Source organism: Catharus ustulatus, chromosome 1, assembly GCF_009819885.2.
Source record: "Catharus ustulatus isolate bCatUst1 chromosome 1, bCatUst1.pri.v2, whole genome shotgun sequence".
NCBI classification, from domain to species: domain Eukaryota; kingdom Metazoa; phylum Chordata; class Aves; order Passeriformes; family Turdidae; genus Catharus; species Catharus ustulatus.
The window spans coordinates 35,314,931-35,337,029 of record NC_046221.1 but is presented as its reverse complement, the minus strand read 5'-3'; the positions used below and the strand labels follow the sequence as shown (position 1 = coordinate 35,337,029).

General features: G+C 37.5%; 1 protein-coding gene across 5 annotated transcripts in view; it reads right to left on the bottom strand.

The window, feature by feature from the left end:
* TAX1BP1 (Tax1 binding protein 1) overlaps positions 1 to 22,099 on the bottom strand; it is a 57,484-nt gene that overhangs the window by 32,592 nt on the left and 2,793 nt on the right. For all 5 annotated transcript variants that reach the window (XM_033062172.2, XM_033062163.1, XM_033062191.2 and 2 more), the window contains exons 2-5: positions 21,377 to 21,556; positions 6,313 to 6,415; positions 2,721 to 2,908; positions 960 to 1,118 (exon numbers count right to left, since the gene is read on the bottom strand). In XM_033062172.2, the coding sequence (XP_032918063.1) occupies positions 960 to 1,118; positions 2,721 to 2,908; positions 6,313 to 6,415; positions 21,377 to 21,550 (624 nt within the window). In that variant the 5' untranslated portion in view covers positions 21,551 to 21,556. The remainder of the gene's footprint in view (positions 1 to 959; positions 1,119 to 2,720; positions 2,909 to 6,312; positions 6,416 to 21,376; positions 21,557 to 22,099) is intronic.

Here is a 22,099-nt window from a genome sequence, read left to right as displayed (position 1 = left end):
ACATCTTATCCTTTCTGTTTTCCTTAGTCAACACTCTAGTCCATTTCATTCACTGTTCAAAAGTCTACTACAAAATACTAACATTTTCAAGTTCTCTCAACAAATTCCTATTAAAGGTGTATGACACAGGACTGTTGACATATACATACTAGTACCCAGAAACAGTCTATTAACTGCTGTCCACAGCTAAATTATATAGGTTTCATTACTTCAAATTTGTCCATGTCACCACCTCCCTCCCACATGTTTTTAATCTTCTCCTAAAAGTTGGGGTTTTTAAAAAGCAGCAGTTTAAAAATAGATTAGGTCCAACTTTCTGGTGCCCTTTTTATAGTATTAGAGTTCCTCCTTACCACATACAGAACTCCAAATTAAGCTGGCTTTCGTTTAAGGTTACATTTACATTTTTGATATTAATTAACACTTTAAACAGATTTTTAGGTTTATGATTCTTTTTCCTTTGAATTGTGAAACCTTTTAAGAAAAGTCAGTTACTAGTTACTTTTCACTGTTTACATACCTTGGCAGAAGCATTCTCTGTTGATCTTTGCTTTTCATAACAAAAAGTTTTACCATTTTCAATAGCTTATGTTCTACACAGTTATTCCCTAAGGAGAGTTATTTTTGAAAAGCTTTCCTCCATTTTAAATTAATATAAGCAAACTTTACATTATCAACTACTTTCCACTATGAATTCCACAGTTAAGTATCAAGCATCTGGTAACAGTTGTCACTGATTATCTTACCAAGCCTGGTACCAAAAGCCTTAAATATTTTAGCCATTTTACGACATAAAAGGAATAGTGGCAGGAGGTTAATAGGAACTGACCTACTCCAGTGTAAATGTCTATCTAACTGCTGAGGGTTTTTGATAGCTGATTTTCACACAGTTTGACTGGCTCTTGAAAAAGTAGTAATACAGACATTATGAATCAGCTTCAATCAGTTAAACAACCAACCTTTTGCTCTGTTTGCAGTTGTTCACATCTCTGCTTTTCATGGTTAAGTTCTTTTTCCAGTTGTTCAACTTGCTCTCTGAGTTGTGTTGTTTCCTTTTCCAGAACAGAAGTTACCTTTAATAGTTCTTCTTTTTCTTTTATTATTTTTTCAATTTTAAACTGAAAAAAAAAAAAAAAAAGGAAAGAAAATAAAACAATGGGGTTTGGTAAGTTTTCTCCCCTTCAGTGGATAACTAATTACTCCAGTGTTTGAGCAGAAGCACAAATTGTGTGTTCCCTGGTTAGGTTCTTACTGTTTTCTCCTTATTCTCAAATTTCTGAAATTTAATTTAATTTTAGTACCAGGCTACCATTAGATAGCATACTTTACAGTGTCCTGATTTACCCTCATGTTTTTCTTCCTTAAATGAAGTGCCTTTACTGTTCCCAAGTGACAGCAACTGTGGAAGAGCTCATTCTGATGATGACAGCTTGGTGAAAAAATGACAGTTGACTGTAGAGGCACAGATTATCTCCGAAGCAGTATTTGAGGAATTTCTTGAGAAAAATGAATATGCACATGCACCCCACACCCCACCAACACCTGAAAAGTAAGCCCTGGAATATGAACTGTGCCCTTTCAATACTTAAAGGGAGCTTATAAAGAAGATGGGCAGACCATTTAGTAGGGCCTGAAAAGGGGTAAAGTTTTTTAACTAAAAGAGAATAGATTCATATTAGAAATAAGGAAGAAACTTCTATGAAGAGGGTGGTGAAACTCTAGAAAGGGTTGCCCAGAGAGGTGGTAGATGCAACATCCATGGAAAAGTTGAAGGTCAAGCTGGATGGCGCTGTGAGCAACCTGATCTAGTTGAAGATGTCCCCACTCACTGCAGGGGTTTGGAGTAGATGACCTTATATGGTTTCTTCCAACCCAAATGATTCTACAGTTCTATAAACCAAGATTATAAAAATACTTGAGAACAACTTTAATTTTAGTACTATGACTACATATCTGAAGAGCAAAAATACCCCAGATGTATCTCTGTACTATCTCTCTCATCCCTAAATTTTGAAAACTATAAATCAAATACATGCATGTATGTGCCTAGATGCAACTGGCAACAGGATAAAATGTGTGATGGCAAGGTAAGGGAACTGCACTAAGCAATCTTCCAAGAAGCAACTCAAAAGTTAGTTTGGGTTTCTTTTTTGTTTGTTTGGGTTTAAATAATGTTCAGCCTACAAATAGCAACAAGCAAATGTGAAACACCTTGACTCTGGATATAAGCACAAAAGAAAAAGCACATCTCTCCAGCAAATAAAACAACACATAGAAAACTGCTTTAAATAAAACAAGAGCGACTCTAACATATTTAGGCACCTGCAATTATTCAGCTCAGTCTCCAGGTCTCTTAACTTGGGCCAAAAATAAAAGTATACTGGTTCTATAACTCTTTTTCATTACAAGAAGCACCATTTCACACAAAGGGTATCTTCCCCCCCTCCAGTTAGCTGGTGACTACAGATGTAAGAGAAGGCCAGTATCTATTCTTATGTTTCCCAGTCCATGCTTAGTGCTATACATTTTTAAATCTTGATTTGTTTAACCTGCAAATGTTCTGAACTTCAACCAAATACTATAGAACAAGCCAGAAATATATGCATTACACAGACACATGTCTTTTCTTCATGCTTTTTTCCTTCAGTACTTGTGATTGTATGTATACAGTAAAAAAAAAAAAAAGGAAAAAAAGCAGTTTAAGAATTTTTGTATCAAACCTCAAGAAGTCCAGCTTTTGTGGTCACCACTAACATATCAGAATTTCCTTCATCTTCCATAGTGAGCAATTCTTCAACAGGAGAAGCAGTACGAAACTGGAAAGGTGTGCTTGCTCCACGGATTTCTCCTTTGTAAGTCACGTAACAGAACTGATAAAACTCTCCATCATCATTTGGAAGATAATATCCTATCAAAATAAATTCATATTTGAAGAAATATTCTACACAAGCTAACAAGTCTCCATCTGCAGACAGATTACCACATCATGTTTGACTTACAGATTTCACGCTCATTGTCTCAGTAAGTCGTAGCATAAGCAGAAAGAAAGTCATCCTATTTAGTAACCTTCATCCCCCAGCAATTTCTACTAGCATTTAAGACACAAAGATTAAACAGTGTTAGCAATAGTTGCTATATGTACACATCTCCTCACATACATTAGGTAATAGCGGCTGTTTATACATTTATGAAACATTTATTAGCAATCAGATGCCATGAAGTTGCATCATGACCACATTATCATGTGACTGCTGTACAGTCACAGAACAGGCAGTGACTTTTTGGCCTTGAAATACCTACACAATCAAATACAACAGAAAAAGACAAAATAATATGCAATGACAAGACACCTGCAATTTCACCGGGTACCATTTGTACACAGACTATTGTTGTTGTTTGTGGAACAACTGGTTGTTTGTTAAGGGGTTTGTGGGACAAACATCTTTTTTCTGCTATTTTTCAATGCCAAAACACAGAAATGCTCTGAATGGATGACACCAGCTGAAAGGGAAGAGCCTGGAGTTTAACAAAGAGCCTATTTTTTAAAATTGAGAAAAATTCTTCTAGACTTTACAAGGTAAGAATAAATCCTCTTACTTGAAGATATGTAATGGTACATGCAAGCAAATTATTTTAGAAGAATTTCTGTATGACTATCCAACTGAACTGTTGCCCACTAAAGCTTCAAGACTCTTACATGACCCAGATTCACACAGTAAGATTTATGATTGTTAAACAATCATTTCAAGAATTATTGACATTTTTACCTTTATTAGTATATTCAAGACCCATGCCTTACCCAATTTAATGGTAAGAAAACCATCCAGTTTTATTAAGAATACTTTTTTTGTATGCTGTAGTCAGCCTGAGAATGACATTAACACAATAAACCCTCACCTAGTGTTCAGTCCAGCAGGTGATGTCACTCATTTCAGTTATTTCACCACATTTCAATCTTCTCCCTTTCTAACTTTATCATTAACTTTTCACCAACTTTTATTCCAGATTCCTGGAATTCTTTTCCCAGTACTCTTAGTTACCTTTCCTAGAAATAGTAAAACGTTGCATTTGCTGTATAGATACCACCACTTGTGTCCAGAATTTCATGTTTCCATTAGTCTTATACTTCACTAACAGTCACTCAGGGGATAGTATCTGAATCTCAAAACATCAGGATTCATGCTTTTGCACCTGGCTACATTTTCCTATATATCACTATAATTCAGTTTACCTCATTCAGTGCTAAGTAAGATAAAGCTAGGCAGAAATAAATGCAGAACAATCTATAAGAATTGCTGCTTCAGTACATTTTAATAGTGGCTCAGACAACCTGATTTTAAAAGTACTGAAAAGTCTTTTTTTCATGTTCTAACGTACTGGAGAAACAGATTTCTGATTATTTTCTTCTAGCACACTTACTTGATCATAAAAAAATACCCCCACATTTAACATGCTGGACAACATTTACTATTTAGCTCAGACAATTAAGCTCCTGTAAGCTCTACTGATCTCATCTCAGCAGCATTAAAATACCTTGCCAAACACAACCAGGAGACTGTCTGAATGGAGATTCAATTTGGCAGCTCTATAAAAGTGGAGATCTGTCAGGATGGAATGTAACAGATGGGACAGATTCCTGGTCTCTTAATGTGTGGTAAAAGTTTCAACATACAAAGGACTGATAATGGCATGAGGAGCTCTGCTCTTCTAGATCACTTTTTGTTTCACTCCACTAAAATTTCATTCATTCAGTGAACTTTTGTAACTGTAAAAGAAACTAATTACTTCCTTCCAGTTTCTATAGAGCACACACACTTTTCAATCAGCTTCAAGGTTATAAAATGGTTATCAGGTTATCAGACCATGTGGATATGATCATCACTGAAAGCACCAGAATAAAAAAAGACCTGGTGAGAGAGAGAACTCATCAAAGCTATCACTATTTACAGCTTTAAAAGGATAACAAACTAATACAGTCAGCATTTCAGGACTTCAATTATTTAATTTTTTTAATATGTTTTAAGCAATAAACACATACACAAATAAAGACTAAGACCAAGTCTGGGAAGTAAAAAAGAAGGTAAGATTGTACATAAAATTCTGTTTGTAGACAGAAAACCATTCATTCACTGGAGGTGCTCTTTTCACAAGAAATTTTGAATGTGTGTAGATTTTTTACATTTGTTGTATCCTGTGGCAACAAGTTCTGCATGTTGACTGTCTCATAAAAGTATCATCTCTATCTCCCTTTTGAAATTGTCACTTAGTAGCTTACATCAATGGTTTCTATTTATTTGGATATATAGAATGGTTAATCCACTCATTCTATGGGTAGCTTATTCTACAGACATCAGTCACTTCACATTATTTCTCCTTGCCAGTCTGAAAAACCTGGCAGAAGGAAGTCTGGAAGGTCACTTTGTCAGGTTTCCCACTCAAGGTGTTGTCAGCACCTGAGATTACTGTGGCTGTGTCTAAATGGCTGCATGGAATTCTCATCCCTCCAAACCAGGATACCTGTTCAAGACCTGCACAGTAAAAATGTTCTTCCTAACATCAGACATAAACCTCCCACATCATAACCCCCAGCCATTGTCCCTTTTTCTATTTAACAAGTGTGCCTCTCATCTTTGTAACTCTGCATCTTACAGAGAAGCCATTTCTCAATTTTGCTGTCATTTGTTGCACTTTTCTAGACCTCTTTTGAGACTGCAGAGGGGAGAGGATATAACCTGCACACAGTGTTGAAAATGTAGTTATACTACAGACTTGTACAGTGGTGTAACATTTTCTGGTTTGTTCCTTATTCTTTTCTTAAAAGCTTCAGACATTTCCATCAGTTCCTTGCAGCAAAAGGTACCATGCAACTCTATGACTACTCTAAATCTTCATTAAACCATCATTTACATTATTTATTCTTTGACAAGAATCACTTCACATTGATGATGTTTGAAGTCCAGAGACTAAAGATTATGTTAAAATGCAATGCACTAAGAGATGGCAAGATTAAAAAAGCCTGCTGATGATTAAACAAAGTAACATTGTGTTTTAATCGTTTCCAGCAGAGCTTCTCTATCAGTCATGAATATCTGCCATCACTATGTAAAAAACATACTAAGTCGCATACTTTTCCTTACAATTTTCCTTGACATCTAAAATAAGACTAAGCTTCCCACAGTGAAATGTTGAAAATTCTCCAATTTATCTTTTTTAAACTCCAGAACTGTTATATAATGCTCAGCACTTAAATGAACAGATAAGTATTTAAAAAGCTGAGTAGGCTGGAAAATACAGATGCTGCCTTATCCTCACCTTGAAAAGTCAGCACACAGTTAACTGTTGATCCTTCCACATAATTTTCTGGCATAGGTGACCAAAGAAATGTGTAATAATCTCTTGCAGTACTCCAACCAACCTAAAATTGAATAAACCACAACAAAAAATAATTAAAAAATAAGAACAGAAAGAGAAAACAAACAAACAAAATAATTTTATATGCACAGTTAAGATATCATGGTCTGGCCTTTACAGCATACTGAAATATGTACATTTCTGCTTCAAAATGCAATAAAAAGATACTTAACAATGTTTACAAATCAGGAATATTTTAACAAGCATGTCAAAGATTTAGCATTAATTTTATTAAGCTTGTTACCTAAGGCAGTAAATGGGTCTAAGGCAATAAAAGGGTCTATATAAAGCAAAACACCAGACAGTTCTCACTATATGTTAAACTACAATGTGGTACATTTTTTTTCTATAAAGATACACATTTCTATATTTAAAATACAAAAAGATTACAGTAAATTCACGAATACAAGCCGCACTGAGTATAAGCCGCATCTCTGGGTGTTGGCAAATATTTCGGTTTTTGTCCATAAATAAGCCGCACACGAATATAAGCCGCTCCGTCGTTCGCAGCGAGGACCCGCGTGCAATTAGTAACAGAACCGCGGGAGGGCGGGGTTTACTGGCTGAGCTAAGGCTGTGCAGGCTCGGCCCGCTAGGGGCTGCTGACGGGGCCAGGTGGCCCAGCCCGGTGCTGCCGCTTGGGGCCGGCCGCCGCTGCCACTGGGCTCGGTCACCCCGGGTCGGCGCTGCCCCGCGGTGGCAGGCAGGGACGGAGCTTGCCCCGCTCCTACGGCAGCGGCGGCGGGCGGGGACGGAGCTTTCCCGCGCCCGTGGCGCCGGCGGCGGGCGCGGACAAAGCACCCCGCCTCCTCCCCGAGACGCGGCAATGGCTGCGCAGGGCTCCCGTCGGCTCCCGGAGCCGCGGCAATGGCGGCGCCCCCCGCCCCCCCCCCCACCTCTCCTCCCCGGGCCGCGGCAATGGCGGCGCCCCCCCCCCCCCCCCCCCCCTCCCCTGGGCTGCAGCAGAGGAGGAAAGAGAGCTCTCCCGCCTCTCTCCCCGCCCCCTGTGCTGCCTGCAGGGAGCCAGGGCAACACGGTAACACTGTAACAATTGCGAAATGCCAGCTTTTAGTGGTCGGTGCTTGGCTCGGCACTCTGGCTGGCACGTCTGGGGTTGTAAATGTCAGAAAATTATTAATATATTAGCCGCACCCGACTATTAGCCGCACTTCCGGGTTTCCACCAAAATTTTTGTCAAATTGCTGCGGCTTGTATTCGTGAAATTACTGTAATTCTTGATTTTATAGTGAAATTTTCTTAGTGTAGGTTCTGCCAATGTTGATTCTTTTGTGTCCACAGTCCAACTGGTTCATCAGAAAACAAAAAGGAGGGGGGAGAAAAAGAAAGCTTTCTATGCTACTGAAAAGATCACAATTGACACTTGAATTTTTTTGACAACTTCTGCAGTGCTAAAGACCAGCATTTCACTGGGACACTACATACACACTATGTCTGCAAAGACAAAAACCAGACCTGCATGAAAGTGTAACTCAGCTAAGTCAGCACAGTCTTCCTGCTAACTTCAAAAACCCTCTGCTTTCAGTGTCCCTGAGTGCAGTTCTGTACAGTGGTGAGTCACTGGCATAGGTTGCTCAGAGAAGCTGCGGATGTCCCATCTCTGGAAGTGTTCAAGGTCAGACTGCACGGAGCTCTGAGCAACCAGGTCTAGTGAGAGGGGTCCCTGCCCTCAGCAGGAGGGTTGAAACTACATTTTCGTTAACATCCCTTCCAACTCAGGCCATTCTACGAGCCCATGATTCTATCCTCTGAAGATGTACATCCCAACAGGCTTGAAATACAGGCAACTAAACCAGAAAGCCAAACTACTGTAAAGCAATAGATATTAATAATAGCATAATGGTAAAGGAAAAGAAGAAATATATATTATTTATTACACTGATGAAGAAAAAAAATACCAAAACCTTATCAAATGCTAAGTGTCGTACAATTTATCAGTAACTGGGTATACCGTCATGGAAGAATTAAGATATGAAAAGGGAATAAATTGCTTCCCAATTTTTATCAGGTAAGACAGTGTTTCAAGAGGAAGAAGAAAAAAATGAACACCCACACACAAAAACCACACAACAACCAAGAAAAGATTGAGTTACCAAACATGATTTCCATTGCTTCAATGAAACGCCAAGTTTAGAAGTCTTCTTTTATAAAGAATACATTGCAGTAGTGTATTTTAAAAGCATTAATAGCTGGGGTTTTAAAAGAATTTCAATTAAAAAAAAAAAAGAGCACGTTTAGATACACAAAGAGAACGTCAGAGGTGAAAGTAATTCAGTAGCAAAGCAGCAGTTGTGAATGTGTATAGGCACACATTTCATGTAAGCAAATTAATACATAGCATTAATAAACAAAATTCTGAGTAGATTATTCCATAGATATCTATTCATTTCTTCATTTTGTTATTAAGATGTAGGGAAAAATAATTTTGAAAATAATGAAGCCTTTTTTATATTCTCAAAAAACATAGATTAACAACAGTGAAACCAGACAAAATTCTCATTTTCAGTCTTCTGCAAGGCAACCCTCCTTAAAGAAAAGTAGTGCAGGTGCTCAACACATCACTAGAATGGAGTCACCTACTACATCTTAGGCCTATTCTTAGTAAAGTAGATTTCTACAATATCTCCTATCAAGCAGGTTTTAAAGATGTCAATGAAATGAGACTTCCTGGAGCTGTTACTTCTACACTGTTAAATATCTCAGAAATAACAAGGAAAACTCTTCCAGTAACTTTGACGGCTGTAAAAGCATTTTTTTTCTCAGTAAAAGTTCACAGGAAAAACATTTAGCAAATTTTTGTATTAGTCATTGTCCTCAAATCCAACTCACATGTTACAACCCTTTTTTTTTTTTTTTCTGAACTTGCTTTCACTTCCAAAAAGAGAAGCATATACCATTACTTGGTGTCCTAAACTAAAGCACACAGCTTTCCAAATGTAGTTCTTGGTGAGTGAAAAGTCAACATCATCTTTTTCATTTCAGAAAAGAAATTAATTTACCATGTCCAGAACAAATATTGCACAGAACTGAAATAATCTTTTCATCTTACTCTAGTTTTCAATTCTGTTAAAACCCAAAATATGCACACACTGCTTCTGCTGCTATCTTCCTGACTAAATTAACATTGTTCCTTCTGATAATAAACACTGGAAAATGCAGTGAAGAAACACACGGAACATAAACATGAAAATCATCCCCATAGGAAATCAAACCAATTTCTGATGCAGTTTCTTCCTGGAATTCTATTTATATTTTCCTTAGATATCACATACTGATTTGCAAATTTAGTCATTTATAGATATCACATATAGATTTGTAAGTTTAGTGATTTATCCTGAAACCAAAAGTTATTTTTATCAATGCTCCACCTGTAGTAGTAATTGACAGAAGAATTTTTGGAGGTTATTTAAAATTTTAGCCATACTGATACAAACAAAAACAATAATTATGTAGAAAACAAATTACTCTCCTGGTCTGCTTCTCAGCAGGTGCTGTATTTTTCAGTATAACTGTAATCTGTGGACTACTGCTAAAGAGAAAACTGTGACACATCAAGACGTAGCAGGCAATACCCAGGGAAGATTACTCCACAAGTGTTTTCTGTAACAATTCCTCACATTTCCTGTCATCCATCATCTCTTTTCCCTGTCTTACACTCACATATGGTCATGACAATTCCATCCTTTCTTAATGGGTACACACAAGTAATCAGCAGGTGTGCATTGCTCAACAGCTCTTGTCACTGCACAGAATTTCAGAAAATGGGGATTTTCCCTGCTACATGTTGCACATACCAAAATGTGACAAAGCAGAGAAGGAAGTATGAACAAATGTCATTTTCCTCACAGCTTAATACATTTTAAAAGGGGAAGGTGAGTATTCTGCAGCAAAGCAAGTTCACTTAGTAACATTTTTCAACAACCTTCCTTCATAACAATAAATATCATTAAATTCCACAGGGTTATTCCTTCGATGGCACAAACAAGGGGCAAAGCCATTTAATGATATGCTGAGAATAAAATAAAAAGAAAGTAATCCATGTTTTAGGTGTAGCATGTAGATCTTTAAAAAAACAGAAATCTGTTTTTTTTAACCAACAGGTTTTAATAAATTTTTACTTCAGTACTTCATATCTTTTGTCAATATTCTCTTTAATAAGCCTAGTATGGAGTACCCAGTGGTTGCAAACTACAAAATGCTATACTATACTATATACATATATATACACAGTCATCAGCTTTTCTATGACAACAGATTATACTATCATAGCTATAAGACTACAGCAAACACTGGATGGCTCAGCAATTATTTAAATGTGATCCTTGACATAAATATTTCTTTCAGCTCAGAAAGAAAAGCAATAGTTGTCTAAAGACAGGGTTAAAACTATATTAATATAATTTAACACCACTTAAAAGAATTAAGAAACTGAGACTAGTGGCAAAAGCTACAAAGGAAAAATCTGAAGAGAAGATGGGCGTATTTGTCAGCAGTCCCACAGTGAGTTTATATGATAAATAAAACCCTATAGCTTTGGAAGCAAAACAAACAACATCCTCAGCAACATCAAGTATATAAGCTTGGAAAAATAGCTTTGTTTTTAATGACAGGGATCAGAAAAGTTAAACTATTTGTCTTACTGCTGACCATACCAACAAAACCTACTACAAATAATACAAACTATCTTCCAGGTTAGTCTCTGAAAGGGGAGAGGGGTCCAGATTCCCCACAAGAACCCATTTCATGTAAACACCTTACCTGTACTACACTGACAGGAGGAAAATGGCTATTTAAATTGTCAGACCTGTAAGAACAAGAGTCTGGCCATTTAAATTGCCAAAACAGCTGCTATGACTAACACTGAGCACTGCTTTTCATGAAAATATTACAGAAAACAAACAAATGCTTGCAAGAAAGAGCTGAAAATTTAATTTCTCCATTTGAAATTCAAAAAAATGGAAAAAGCTGTTGAGAAAAGCTATTGAGAGAAATTATATCCACTATAAAAATATACAGTAATTTCACAAATACAAGCCGCAGCAATTTGACAAAAATTTTGGTGGAAACCCGGAAGTGCGGCTAATAGTCGGGGGCGGCTAATATGTGAATAATTTTCTGACATTTACAACCCCAGACGTGCCAGCCAGAGTGCCGAGCCAAGCACCTGCCAGTAAAAGCCGGCATTTCGCGATTGTTACAGTGTTACCGTATTGCCCTGGCTCCCTGCAGGCAGCACGGGGGGCGGGGAGAGAGGCGGGAGAGCTCTCTTCTTCCCTCCTCTGCCGCAGCCCAGGGGAGGCGGGGGGGGGGGTGCTGCCATTGCCGCATCTCGGGGAGCCGATGGGAGCCCCGCGCAGCCATTGCCGCGGCCCAGGGAGGCGGGGGGGAAGTGCGCGCCGCCATTGCCGCATCTCGGGGAGCCGATGGGAGCCCTGCGCAGTCATTGCTGCGGCTCGGGGAGGAGGCGGGGTGCTTTGTCCGCGCCCGCCGCCGGCGCCACGGGCGCGGGAAAGCTCCGTCCCCGCCCGCCACCGCTGCCATAGGAGCGGGGGAAGCTTCGTCCCTGCCTGCCACCGCGGGGCAGCGCCGACCCGGGGTGACCGAGCCCAGTGGCAGCGGCGGCCGGCCCCGAGCGGCAGCACCGGGCTGGGCCACCTGGCCCCGTCAGCGGCCCCTAGCGGGCCGAGCCTGCACAGCCTTAGCTCAGCCAGTAAACCCCGCCCTCCCGCGGTTCTGTTACTAATTGCACGCGGGTCCTCGCTGTGAACGACAGAGTGGCTTATATTCGGGTGCAGCTTATCTATGGACAAAAACCGAAATATTTGCCAACACCCAGAGATGCGGTTTATACTCAGTGCGGCTTGTATTCGTGAATTTACTGTATTTTAAATCAGCTTTCAGTAATACTGCATCATTTTTCATTTCCTTCATTTACTAAGCAAGTTAAAAATTTATGAAAATTATGAAAATTTATGAAGCTGCAAGCTTATTTATTTACAATAATAATTAGAAATTAACAGCTGTTAAAAGATGGTAACAAGGGAAAGATATGAAAACCCACAATTAATTCCTTTTGAAGACTCATATGAAGTCAACAGTTCTGTTTTGGTAAGAACATATTCTTACATACATGAAACCAAAGTTAAGGTTTAAAATTTAAAAACCAGTTGAAAACAACCAACCAACCCCACACAAAAGAAGCAAAAACAAAACCAAACAAAAACAAAAACAAACAATAAAAAGCCAACTAAAAACATGACATGAAGTTACAGTAAGAGTGCTAAAGCTGACGCACAGTAGTACGTTCTTACTATCAGAAATCTTAAATAAATGAGAAATTGCTATGGGACACACTGAGAAACTTTTTCTGAGCCAGGAAGAGCAAAACAGGCACAGTTTATTAGTCCAGTTTGAAAACCTGGCACGGGTCAAGGCAACCATTACAATATCCACATTCAAGCACACAAACACTGCAAATCATAGAATTCCTACACAAAACCTTCTGAAGTTCAGAGGAGAAAAATGAAGAATGACCTGTCAAACTACACTCACTACACCTCACCTGTTGTGAAGCCTGAACTCAGGTTCTTCACCTGATGAGCCATCTGCATTGACTGACTGTGCTGATACCATTACTTTTTAAGGAATTCACTAAAAACTCTGAAATCATTTTGCTCAGAGTTCAGACCTCAAAAAATAGAAATATTCTTATTTCTCAGTCAAAAGAACTCCTAAGACTTTAATAATGCAACTTCCCTAAAGCAACATTAAGAAAATAAACCCCTTTTACATCGGAGTTAGACATAAAGCATCTATTAGTCAACACATTCTTCTATTCTCTGCATTTCTTTCTAACTCTTCTCTGAAATACATCTTTTAATTAGATAGCTGTGCATCAATGCAAATATTCTTGCTTCCCTTCCACAAGTTAACCAAGAGATTAACAATACAGAAACCAAATCCTATTTTCACCTTCTCAGTCATGTTTTTCAACCAAAACATGACTACACATCATTTACCTCACAAAACATGTCATGTCCAGATTAGGTTATTATGTATAATACATAACTCAAACCTCACTTTGTTTAATTTTCCCTCCATAAAATGGAAAGCTTTAATAGGTCATTACAGAGTAATCCACTCATGATATTCCTATCTCCTACTTTTGAGCAAGAAGGCTTATTTCAATTTAGGACACCATAAACACTTTTCAGTCATAGAAACCAACTCAGCAGCCGCAGCAGAAATGCTGAAGTCTGGTAAAGGTTATGCGTCCAGCACCAAGTACTTTGCAATTTGGTTGGGCAAGTAAGGACAATTCAGCTGTCCCATAATATTCACACTAGACAGGTTTTCTTTCTACTAACAAATAGACCTGTAGTCCTCACAGGACTACACCTCACAGGTTTCTTCTATGCTGCCTCACAGATACAAGCCCCTTTCTCACTGCAATGTCCATTACACAGCGAGATTAGCTTTCCCACATTTACATTTCACCCACAGCATGTTTCAACAGAATAGCTTGCAGAAAATTTGCCAAGGAGAAAAATAAAACAGGAGGACGAGGGAGGGAGCATAAATAGGGAGTGCCTGTCTGTAGAGCAATAATGAGTTATCCAATATCCACCTGAAGGAAAACAATATTTCATTTCACTGTATCTCCTTCAACTCTCATTTGGTTCATCTTACACAGAATGTAAGCTTCCCTAAAGCAAAAGCTCTGCCTTACAACTCCACAGTGTTTTCAGTGTAAAAATTATTTTCAACTTTGTTTTCATTTCTTGAGTCTCAGATGAACAGGGAAAATAAAATTTTTCTGATTCTCCATTTTGTTAAATTTCTCTCCTTTTATAATCACTTAGTAAAGTCAATCAATTCAATCTGGAGACAGAGTGCCTTAAAGGAAGACCATCAGCATAGGAGGTTCACTTGGCATTTTGTTCCCTGGTCTCAGAAAGCTGTTACAGAGCTGAAAGAACAGCAGCATTCATTCTGCTACATTAACAGTGCCTGACCCATCTACACAACATCAACAAGTCAAAGAAGCAAACCCAGGAAAACACTTGTTTAGCTAAACCAAATTGGGTATAATCAGCGGGCCTTTACTGTAGACACCTAACTAAATTCCAATTAAAAATTTTAAAAATCACACAAAAAACCCCACCACAAATTTATCAGAGTAAAATTTATGTACTTCTCTAATTTAAAAGGTAAATTAAATAGCTGAGAAAGAAATTTCACAGAGCATCCTAAGTACTTCTGAAAGAAGTAAAATTACAGGCAGTAGATAAGGGTCTGGATGTATGTTATATAGGTTAATTATTGCTGACAACAGTAAGTCAGCAGCCTTTCCATGTTTCGCATGGTAAGACACATTTACTTTGCCCCAAACCATAGACAGCACATCTGTCTATGCAAAACACTACTGGGCCCAGTATCACAGAAAGAGATTTTTCCAAGCAAGCTTGGTTTGGGCCGTAACCCAAGGTAAGGTTACTTCAAAGTCATAGCAATGCCTGTGCTACTGTAGCACATAATCTCCAACTGGCAGCTACAAACACCGAGTTCTTCTAAAACATCTAGCAGATAGGAAAATGAAAACATCTGGGTGCAATGAAGCTCATACCAGCCAAAATTACTGAGAGTTAACACTGAATGTTAACACTGACCTGCCAATGTGCTTTTGAAAACAGGCATCAACAGCAAATAATGGTATCTAGATAGCAGTTCTGAACAAATCAAACTGTACAAAAAAATTCAGAACATGAATATAAGGAAAAGTACTTATTTAAGTATCAAGTACACTGTAGTAACATTAAGGCACAGACATTTCAAAGTAAATAAGCAAAGTCAAACCTGTGTGTGTGATCACCTTATACCACATGCAACTTTGACTTAGCCAAAATGCTTAAGCCTTCACTTCAGACATGACCTTGTTACTCATGCTGGGATTAAAACCAGTTATAAAACAGGAGCCCCAAGGTTGAGACATTCTTGAGTAGAAGATGGCTGCAAAGTACTCTAGATACTTTATGAAAGGTTGTAATCTCAAAATGCTCCCTCAGTCCCAGACCTGAAGTCGTCAATTCTCTGGTAACATTCTCTGCTGAATGTTACGAACACATACATTAATTTGGACTATTGCAAACATACGGTATTTGTTGCAATATCAAGGTACTATCAGAAGCCTAAGTTATGATCATCTCTTGTTGGTTATATTTCTACCTCAGAGTGCAGAGGACAAAATTACCTTGACAGAGTGCCTAGACCATAGGATTAGCTTCCTCTATTAGGTATAAATCAAAATAAATATAGAAACAATATGAATTCCCTAAAACCAAACCTGTTAACATATATAAATTATTGTCCAAAGAAATGTATGACAGATCAAAGAGAGTAAGCTACTCTTTACTTGAGGAGATAAGCATGAAAATGTATTAAAAAAGAGAAGGTGAGTTTTAAGTGAACTATTCCCTTGTTTGCCACATATTAGCACAATCTTTTATTTCAAAATTGTTACCAGCTAGTGACTACTTTGTTATGCCAACTCTATAACCTACCTCACCAAATAGCTTTAGAAAATTCATGACACTTGGAAAAAAAACATTAAAATTTCTTGTCAAAGGTAACATCACATAAACCCAGGTTACCCTTCTCTTCATCTCATATAGCAACACTAAGTAAAGTAGTCAGGGACTTTCTTTTTTTAAGCCAAGTACTATTTACTTGTCTTTTAAAAGAAAGAAAACCAGAAATCAACAGAATCACTCTAATTCACAGATACAGAAATTCTCAAAAGCATTTGGAATTCAAATAATTATTTTCCCAACTATTTTAACAACAGGACATACTTTGTAGCACACATTCCTGTATCTATCATAGCCAGCTGTGCAGTGATGATTCCACGCCAGAAAAATGGTTTTTCTATACACATGTGGCAACTAACACATCCAGATGTTTTGTTGTACTTCCAAATGTAACCTGTATACATGGAAGTAATTGTTGCTTAAGTTCTCAACCTACAACAGAATCAGAATATTGAAATGACTCACACAAGCTGTACTATTATTTGCAATCCAAAGGACAAAGATACACCTACACTGCTTTCATAAAATGCAAACATCAAGTTGTTTCTGAAGTCTCAATCAAAAACAGTATTAAAAATGTGTTACAAAAGTTTTTGACCACAGACAACTTAATTCTGAGATTTTCTACAAATAAGGACATTGAAAAGACTGAAACTAAGTTGCATGTAAACACAGGCACTGTACTGATGCACAAACAGTAGCTCAGATGTGGCCTGGTAAACACTGAGAACTCTCTGTGAGCAAGAGGTACTTTTTCTGTTCAGATAAGTTACTAAGATCTTCCCAATTCTGGTTACTCAGTTGTTCCATGTGTTAGGTTACCAGAATGTCAGCTCACCATTTTTAAGGTGATATTAAAAAGGATTATTTAAGGATATTAAAAATATGGTAATTAAGAAAGAAATTATGTCCTCTTCTTCTCTAGGGGTACCCTGAGACAGTCACTATCACAGCATGTCTACAACTTGTCAATATCCTAGAAGTATGGTAATGCAGATTACTTAGAAAAATGTGTCAACTACAACAGATGAACAGCAAAGTTTTGATGGAATAGTTAATCAATGACACAGCAAGACCAAAGTCATTAGCTTAACATATGTCAGCTTGATTACAGCTGATATTGCAGGTCATTCCAGCATGCCTGCCTCAGCTAAATCCTATCTTCAGAAATGCACAAAGTATTATGATATACCCCACAAACATGTACACCTTTAACACTACTCTCTTGATGTGATATCTTCACAATGCCCGTAAGAGCCCTTCCTTGTGCCTTTGAGATGTAGAGTAAACCTGCCTCTCTTGTATACTGAACATTTGACAGCCCTATTTGCAGACATATGCTCCAAACAAAGAGGTAGGCGCTGCTTCCTAGAAACCAAGTAGGTTTTTCAAACACTTCTGCAAATCTGGATATTATGTATTAATAATGCAAAAAATATCACTCAGCCATATGATTTATTTTATTTTATAGTCATGAGATGTAGACTTCCATAGCCGGAAATTAGGACTACCTACAGACAGGCCAGTTTTGCAACCAGATGTAGTGCACACATTCATTGTTTGTCCTCATTTCAAAGGTTTAGTTTTGGGTTACATTAAAGGTCTCTCCAGATTCCAACTAACCAGAGATGAGCAGAAACAAATAAAGAAGTCTTGGATCGCTCTAGGAACACAGACCTCCTATGAAATCAATCAAGGATGGTAAGTCTTCTCACCTTTGACTCCACACTAGGAACCAACAGGTCATGCTGCACAGAAACCCTCAGTAAAGGGAAAACTGCTCTCAAATTCTAGTTCTCATAAAACTGTATGAACAGGAACTCAGGCTCAGGATGTCCATGTCAAATACTAGACCAGTACTTCTCTGAAAAAATGCCTTTTTTTTCTTGGTAACACACAAAGATGCAACTGATCAAGACCTTTTAGTGCTTGATTACAGATGACTCTCCAGAATATTATAAAAGCAAAAAAACACATAGCAGCAATGACAGACAACAGATTTGAAGATTGAGTCAAAACCTACATTTGACTCTTCTCCTATAGGGGACAAGCAAGAGAAATAAACACAAAACCAATAAAAAATGCATATGTAGAACTTCTGCTCTAAAGGATATCTTCAGTACTGTAGGGAGTCCTACATCTCCCAGTTTTTGCCAGATGTCTAATCCCAGAATTAGTGCACGCATTTAGATACATCTAGCTTGTAAAAAAATATATATCTGAAATAATTCTCTTATATTCAATGTTGCTCTTTCAGTTTATGAACACTGGGTCTTCATTTTTCTAAACAATACAAAATTACTTGCCTGGGAACAGTTTTAAACCTGTTACTGCCACTGCAAAGAGCCTTCTGTTCATTATTACTGAAGTTCAATATTTAGCAACTTATACTAGGAACAAAAAAAAAAAAGTCACATTTCACCTACAGCATACGCACAGAAATTGGTAGAGTTTTAACTTTTACAACTTCAAGTAAGCTGCTATTTAAGAAGAGAACGCTAAAAAAGTTTGAAAAACTTTTTATGGAATTGTCATTCCATACTAAGCAGTCATGCTAATAAAGCAGGTATAGCCCTTCCCTTACACACCTTCCCAGTCCCCTTTTTTCCATCACAGTGACACCAGCACAGCTGCCCATTGCACCACACCAAGATGAAACTGAAGAACCAAACCAGTTATGAAATAAGATGGTAAAAGCTGGGGGAGGAGAGGCTGTATTTTCCTGGCAGATCACCCCACTGATCCATTTCACTGTGCAGCTGCACTAACAGCTGGACAAGGAAAACAAAAGCAATAATATAAGGATATATATAACCAATATTTACTCAAGAAATCATTTTTGCTGAAGAAATGCACTTGCATCCTAAATAAAAAACATTCATTTAAAAATGTACCTAAGATTTTTTTCAGTTCAATAAAATAATTCTTATCTAGCCAGCAAAGCAAACAAGACAGAATACTGCTGAGGCCATTGACCCCTAAAATTCAACAAAAATCATTAGAACCAAAACAATAATGTTCACAGAGAGCAGGAAGAATCTTACTTCATAACCATTTTCTACACATTAGTCTGAAATTACCACTGCTTGTTGGGGTTTTCTGCTGAGATTTTTTTTTTTAACTAGGTGCTTTTTCCTCTGTCCACTATTCACTATTACACTAGTTACCCTCTGTGCAATTTCAGACAAAGGTTAAATAACATCAGCTTGAACAGATTTGTTTTCTAAGCAACTTTTGCACTTCAAAAAGACAAAGTGATCTTTATTCCCTTTACATGAACAGTCTGTGAGTCGACATTCTGAGATCTCTCACAGAAACCCCACTTTCACTGCATACTAGCCAATATTGAAGGTCATTAATTGTTGTTCTCATAATCAGTCAAGATTTGCTTTTGTCCTTTTTTTTTAAATCACAGGCTCAATTTACTAATCACACATTGCATTCTTCATATGTGTTTTAGAGAAGTAAATGAAAAAACCCCTCCTGCTCTCATCAGGTTTCAAGCTACCTCTAGGTGCTTTGTTATTTGTTACTGTTCAACAATCAACTCCCTAGAAGTCACTCATTTTTACACTCAGATCACAATACAGTACAACTTCTATTATATATTCCAAGATGACCACGTTTTTCACGGTTTATTTTAACACAAACATTACACATACATATTTGTAGACACAGATATAGTTAGACAGCTGGCTCCATTCAACTCAGTGTACTGTAACCATACTAGGCATATTCATACCACTGAGTGTAAGCTGATACAACCACTAAAAGAAAACCATTTTTATTCTTTTCCCATCTTGCAACACTTCTTGCCCTTGTACTGATGAGAATCAGGCAAAGTGGAAATTCAGTTGGGGAATTCCATGTAAAAAAATCTAGTCACAAAACACTGGTGTTAACCTCGATCAATTCCTTGATTTGATTCGCCACACAAGATCTCGTTTCAACAAAAAGGAAGCACAAGAAATAAGCCACCCTGCATAAAAGATGTTTCTTTGAACATTAGCACTACCTTATGCCAGCTCAACATGCTCCTCAAATGACTGCCAAAATATAACCTGCCTCTGTCAAAGTAGAATAAAACAGAATAACATCAATAGTTTATGAAATCTATCATCACAGACAAGATGAAATCAGACACCTGTACACAGCATTTTGTGTAATCACTTAAAAACGGTTTCCCAACTTCTTTTTTCTTTTACCTAATTAGTAATTCTAGTCCTGTCTGATTGCCTCCCTCCCTTAGGCCAACAGACAAAGCCATTACATTCACATTTCAATAATTTCAAGATGCTTACATACAATGTAAACAGAACAGTCTATAAAGTTTTGATAAAGAGGAGTTTTTCTACATTTCACAAATGCCATTAACTAAACATTCAAGCATTTTCTCAATTACATCATTCATCAAAACTCTGCAAATAAGATACATACACACTTATTTTTTAAAAATTTCTTACTAGGGAAATGTAATCGTTAGTAAGCTAACACCTCCCTGGCACAATTTAGTGACTGTACAGTCACTGCACATTGCATTAAAAACACTTCTGCTTTGTTACAGAGCACAGTATTTCTATATTGCAGAGGAATCATTTAGCTTGAAGACTCACAATCTGCAGATTACAACAAGGTCAATGATTTACATTTTTAAACAGTGAACTGAGTTCTATGGGAAAATTCTCCAGTAACAAATTAGTCTGTCACCCTTCTCCCCCTCCACTGCCGAAGCATTCATTAAAGCCTGAATCAAAACTTCTATTAAATAAAATGCAAATAAGGAATTTAAGCACCATCTGTTAGGAGCTATACTGACAAAGACACACAAATCAAGGTCTTAAACAGAAGTAGATATAAGAATTAATCAATTTCTAATCCCATAAATGAAACTTTGAAAATATCTCCAAATATCTTTTTTGCAAGGATCTGTTTTGAATAACTTTAGTGATCTATACTGTTCAGTCTGTTCTAGCAATAAAAATTAGTCAGGGATGTGGGTCGGGTTATCTCCAGCTTAGTTTTCATTCTTTGCACACACATTTCACACACTGTATCACATTCTTCACTCAATCTCGTTCACAACATCCCTCTGCAACCACACGTCTCTTCTCAAATAATTTCCATTTAATTCTGCACACATTATATCCTCTCCTTACTCCAGAGACTTCCAGCTGGACTCAAGCTTCTTGTTTTGGTCTCCAGTTTGGTCTTTGTTACAGAACTGCCACTCTAACAGCAGGAATCAATACATCACCTAAGTGATGTTCAACTTAAAGTTTACTGTTGTTGAGATTTATTTTTTAACTTGCAAGAGAGTGAGCAAACATTTGAAAAATAGCAATAGAACAAGCACAACTTACCTTGAAAATACCAACCCAGTCTTTCTGATGGGGATGGATAAACTGGGTCAGAGTGTAGTGACATTCAAGATGTGTGTTTGGAAGGTAACTTTTCGCAACATTTTGAAAAATCACATGTGCAAAATTGGAGGTCTGCAAAGTGCTAGAAGACGGAACTTCTTGAAAGGATGACATGATTACCTGTAAAATAATTGTAGAAGTTGTTACTTAAACATAGTGGAAAAAGTAGTGAAGTTACAAAAATTCATCTAGTTGAAATACATATGTCAAAAAAATTTAACAATTAGCTCCCCTGTTCCAAAAACAGAGCACCACAGACTAAATTTACCAAAGTGCACTGCTTCAGCATCTCTCCAAAACAATCACCTCTCAGAATAAAAAGAGCAGTCATTTCAGCAATGACATCAAGATGGAGAGAAAGCATTGCTTAGCTGAATGCCCCCAGTATCATATCCCAGTGTCAGAAAGTGGAAAATAAAAGCACTGGTGTGAAAACAAAGCAGGGTTCTAACTTAATGAAAGATTCTTAATGATTCTAGACATGCTAGAGAAGGAGAAATAAAAGTTGTGTAGTTTCCCTGCTTTAAACTTTTCTTAAATCTGTATTTCTCAGTGCTTTTCACAGTATTTTTACGCATGAAGCTTTTCCTCCCCTCTTGATAAAAGTATCCAAGTTCCATTTAAAGATTTTTTTTTTAATAAGAAAGTTTATGTAAACAAGAG